Source organism: Bactrocera latifrons, unplaced genomic scaffold, assembly GCF_001853355.1.
Source record: "Bactrocera latifrons isolate USDA-ARS-PBARC rearing strain unplaced genomic scaffold, ASM185335v1 scaffold_53, whole genome shotgun sequence".
NCBI classification, from domain to species: Eukaryota; Metazoa; Arthropoda; class Insecta; order Diptera; family Tephritidae; genus Bactrocera; species Bactrocera latifrons.
Genome location: NW_017537190.1, coordinates 1419515 through 1424670, shown reverse-complemented (window position 1 = coordinate 1424670; position 5156 = coordinate 1419515). Strand labels below are relative to the sequence as shown.

Sequence of the window (5156 nt, the reverse complement as noted above, 5' to 3'; positions counted from 1 at the left end):
AATACCATTTTTTTTATGTAATATTATATGTATGTATAAATATCATTGACAAATCTTCTATGAAAATAAAATATAATTTAAGCCCACTAAAACAACAAAAAAGTTTAAGAAATTGTATTCCCTGCCTGATCTTCTCATTTTGTAAATTGTGGATATGTTATTTTATTTTTTTATTTTTTTTACTTAATAACAGCTGTCATAGTTTTTTTGAGTCGTAAGACACTCTTACACCACAAATCAGAGCGCAAAAGAAAATGTATATAGAATAGAAAGAGAAATTTCGGTTAAAAAAAAATGAATTCACAAACAAATACAATAAAAACAATGTGCGACAAACAGCTTTTGAGAAATTCAGCTGGATTTCAACACCACGCGAYGCTTCAAATAACAGTTAATGTATGCAATCACAGAGAATCGCGCTCCCCAACTCAAACGTCACAGTGATAATGCTATGAATTACTAACAGCAAAGTTTTGAAAGACTTTTTTTTTAAGGCTGATTAGTTTGATAATTAAAAAATTACAAATAAAGGGATTTCAGGCTTACAACAAACACACAGTTGTAATTGTCAACTTAAGGACCAACACAATTCATACTTTACACATTCGCATTGTGTAACTATTCACTACGTAAAAATAAAAATACAAACAAGAAAAATGGAAATACGTATATAGTGTAAAATGCTGCACAAAAGTATGTGACAACTTATYAGCAGCGGCGGCAGAAGTGCGCGCCATGCATACTCTGCATTCCTCTAACAGTGTCYTGGCAACTTCGCGSCCGCCAAATTCAGCACTGCGAAGTCGTGTTTCTACGAACCGCCAGCAGTTGCCGCCGACGCGTTGGAACGCGGTGATATGGGCGGCGAGCGTGCGGCGCTACTGCCCGCTGGGCTAGCGCTCGCGCGCATTTCGCTSACATAACAATCGCGGCAAACGCGCACTGCCTTGGTCAGTCCATATTTGGGCAATGGTGCCGTTGCATTGGAGCAGACACCGCAGAATACGCCACCGCAGTTGCGACAGTGGTGACGCCGACGGAATGCGGTGAACTGTGTGCGACAGCCCATGCAGCGTGGCGCYTTRTCATCCGGCACCCAGGCGGGCGGCGAAATGCRTGCGTTCACATTGGCGTTGCGCATCGCGTTGGAAGCGGCTACGGTGGCAGCGGCGACTGCGTATGCGTTCGGCGCTATTAGCGCGCTGGACGGCGGTGATGCTCTGCTGGCTGATGTATTGTTATTATTATTGTTGTTGTTGTTAACATTGTTATTGTGGTGGTTGTGACTGTTGACGGTGTGCGGCATTGATGTGCGCTGGCTAATTGGCGAGTTATTTTCGGACGAGGCAGACGATGAAGACGACGACGACGATATGGGCGATGTGCTGCCCACAGAGTCGTTACGATTTCGTCGCTGCCGTTGACCGCTTATGTAGGCGCTTAGGCGGCTATTCTGACTACCGACAGTGGTGATGGTGGAGGAGGAGGCAGGCGTCGCGCCAATATCACTATGATCCTGATCACCTAAACTACGACTGCGACAGACATGCACGCGACYGACCGTTACACTGGACGGCGCTGCGTTCGACTCAGCCACGTCTATGGTATTGCCGCGCTGTATGGCGCCGCCGAGGGAATGTCGATTGTTGCCCCCGACGCTGCTGCTGCTGTTGTTGCCACTGCCGGAACCGCTGCCGCTGCCGCTGCCGCTGCCACTGCCACTGCCATTATTGTGGAATACACTGTCCAGCTCTGGGTTAACTTCCTCGGCTGAATAAATGCTCTGATTGGAGCCGGCATTCTCCTGTATCACATCTTGTTCGGACGCGCGGAATTCAAATAATTCCGATTCCTTTGGTTTTTCGGGTATATCCAAGTCCTCCTGCGCCGGCGACATATTCATGAGGAATACGCTGCGCAAAATTTGGCGTAAATCGGCGGCGAAATTGGTCTGCAGCTGATCCGCCACGCCGGCTATGCAAACGAACAGGCGATGCAATAGATTTTCGATACTTCTATGAGAAAAAAATAGGGTTATGTTAAATTTTCCAACAAAAAGCAGGCAAAACACGAACACTTACTTGAAACGTTTGCGCGTAGCTACTTTTATTGCCTGACTGACTTCACTGGGCGCTTGTAGCGGATGTGCAACAACCTCCGACAGCGAAGATGCGCTACTGCTATCTACGCTCGAGGTGTTGCTTTGACKGGCGGTCGTTTTCGACTTSGTGATCTCTTTGACATCACCAGGACTCGCGAGCTGCGCCGAATTGGCGTCACTGCTAACACTTTCCTCAGCAGTGCCGTTTTTCGCCTTCGTTGCTTGTTCATTGCGGCTACGATTATGTCGGTGATGATGATGATGGTGATGGTGATGATGTGAGTTGTGTTGATGGTAAGGAAAATGACGACTTGGCGGACTGTGGTGACTGTGAGCGCTGTGTGGCTGCGTAAGCGCGCAGCTGCTGTGCTCATGATGATGATGACGATGGTGATGATGACTGTTGCAATGACGCTGTGTTGGCTGCTTCCCGCTCGACGCACTGTTGTCACTTTGTGTAGACGACGTTGAAGATGAACTTGCAGGCTCACAACTACATGCCGACATTTGATCACTTCCATTGGGACTGTCCAGATTATCACTGCTTCCTTGTGAAGCTGATGATGACTTTGGTGAGGGTGTTGTGGTTGTTGTTATTGCAGCAGCAATTATTGTCGCTTTATCGTCACTCTCCATGGAGATTTGTTCAGTTTGACTGCTTAGACGTAGACGTCTTAATGCTGCACTTGTGGTGGGTACATCTTCGTAGTTTGGTTGGTTGTCTTCCAGCTCTACATTGGCATTGCTGGAAGCATCATCTTCACTGGCAATAAAATTACCCGTCAAAGGAACTTCTTGTGGCTGCAGCAAGTTGCCAAAATTTGTATTTGGAATGAGATAGCCGGTAGCACAGTCGGCAGATACCATGTCTTCGTTCTCACAATCACCGATCACAACTTCGTCATCATCGGTTTCGTCAGCTACACCTCCATCAACCAGCATATCATCATTGTCATCAACGTCATCTTCTTCTTCATCGCGCTCATCATCATCATCCCCATCCATCTCATCATCGTCGTCGTCATCGGTCCAGTCTGCCGGTGAGGTAGTCGAACTATTCAATACTGCAGACGTTGTCGATGCAATCGAATGTGATGGAGTCGGCGAAACGGCGGGTGTAGAAAGCGCCGAACTATCGCTTGAGGCCGACGATATCGAGCGACGGCTACAGGAGGTACAATGGGACTTTTTCCCGTTGTTGGATGTGCCGATGCCACCTGCGCCACCACCAACTGCTGTTTTAACAGCTCTCGAAGGATGTTTCGGACTCAGTGTGCTGGGGTTAGCAGTGGAAACTTGCGTCTCCCAGGTAGTAGCGTTAGATGAAGTGCCGCTTAAATTATTATTTCGTTGTTGCAGAGGATGRGCAAGCGTCTCCTCGATTGTGCTACTGGCAGGATTTTGGCTGATAGAGGCATTCGTGCTGGTAGTGGTGCTGTTATTGTTCTGTTGATCCTCACTCGGCGCTTCGATGCTGCTGGTGCCGACCGGCAGCTAAAAAAGTGATATGGGAGAAAAATCATTATTAGTAATATTCAATAAGAATTATTAGACGTCTTTAAAATACAAAATAAATTCTTATATTTAGCTTTGGAGCGCACTCACCGTTAACTGAATGTCCTCATTGGTGCATAGCAACTTCTCTAACTGTTGCAGCTCACTTTTACTCAGCGCACGCAATAGATCGCGTATTTTGATGAGTATTGTGCGAAATGGTCGAAACATTTCCGACAACTGATCGGCCGGCATATCCATATTGAGCGGTCCTTTAGGAAACACTACCAAACCCGTTATAATTGCCAAACGTGGTATGGAGAACATTAAAGCCGGGTCGAATGTATCCACTTTGTCCTGATCGATGAGACCCAATTTGAGTGCACGATGCAAGGTCTCCGAGAAGAGYACACATATCATTTCTTGCATCTCGTACTCGTCCTTGGTTTTCACCTGCACCATAGCGCTGACATAACGCAATTCGAATTCGGCAAATAGACGATCGAATATTTTCAAACTCTCATACAATTGCTCTGTGTTGGAATCGTTTATATCTAAATGTAGTGTTTTGCTATTCGGCACATTATTCCGAAGGCACTGATCACGCAACAAGCTGCGCACATTACCCAAACTCTTTGTGACCGCCTGCGCCAATGGACGCATCTCTTTGCTCTCCTGTTCGCGATGCATTATCGATGAGCCGGCAGCAAGGCACTCGGCGCCGAACCATAACTGACCGGCCAAATTTTCCTGCAGCACTTCTTCGGGAAATTTCGCACGAAAGGCACGCGGATGACGTTCGTCGCCAAGCAGCTCTTCCATTATTAAATTAGTAATGGAGAGTACTTTGTCCTTTGAGAGAGAGAGAGAGAGAGAGAGAGAGAGAGAGAGAGAGGAGGAAAAATAATTTATATGAGTACTTGTTAAAGTCAGCGCGGAGATACTACCTGTCCCTGTCGCAATCGGCTGACAAGACGTGAACAGCGATCTGGCTCTGCGCGCCCATCGAAGCTGTCCAATTCGCTGGCGACGGCTGTGAGTGAACGATCTGCATGATAGAAGCGTGCTAATAGAGATTTGTCGTCTGCCTGAAAGTATAAAGTGGAAAATACTATAAGAATCTAATTTTGAACTTTAACTTATATTATATAGATATACCTATATGCACATACATATATGTATATGGATAAGCAAAAAATTAATGGATTATTCATTCAATATAAAAACAATGTAAGTAAATAGCACAAATTACGAAATTTCCATCAATAATTAACGTGCTTGCAATTTATTTTGCATTCAGTTTGAGAAAATAAAAAACAATTATTACGAGTATTTTTACACTTGACAGTTTAAATGGGCTGACAGSGCAATGATTGACTGCCTTGCATTATCAGCGAGAGGAAATGCAGGCTGAAATAATATATAGTTTGACAGTTTGTTGTATTTGCTATTTGTTGGAATAATCGAAAAAAATTTCGGCCGTTACTGTTTAAGAGGTTATGTAATTTAGTGAAATAAGAAATTTAAGTTGTGGAATACAATATTTTAACACGAAATAATT

General features: G+C 45.1%; 1 protein-coding gene across 4 annotated transcripts in view; it reads right to left on the bottom strand.

Annotated features, from left to right (window-relative positions):
- Positions 1-41: 41 nt before the first annotated feature.
- The window catches only part of LOC108974142 (lateral signaling target protein 2 homolog), a 61513-nt gene continuing 56398 nt past the window's right edge, over positions 42-5156 (bottom strand). For 3 of the 4 annotated variants that reach the window (XM_018941816.1, XM_018941817.1, XM_018941818.1), the window contains 4 exons: positions 4543-4683; positions 3707-4447; positions 2082-3595; positions 42-2015 (listed from right to left, as the gene is read on the bottom strand). In XM_018941816.1, the coding sequence (XP_018797361.1) occupies positions 812-2015; positions 2082-3595; positions 3707-4447; positions 4543-4683 (3600 nt within the window). In that variant the 3' untranslated portion in view covers positions 42-811. The remainder of the gene's footprint in view (positions 2016-2081; positions 3596-3706; positions 4448-4542; positions 4684-5156) is intronic. The other variant, XM_018941819.1, reaches the window with a different exon arrangement.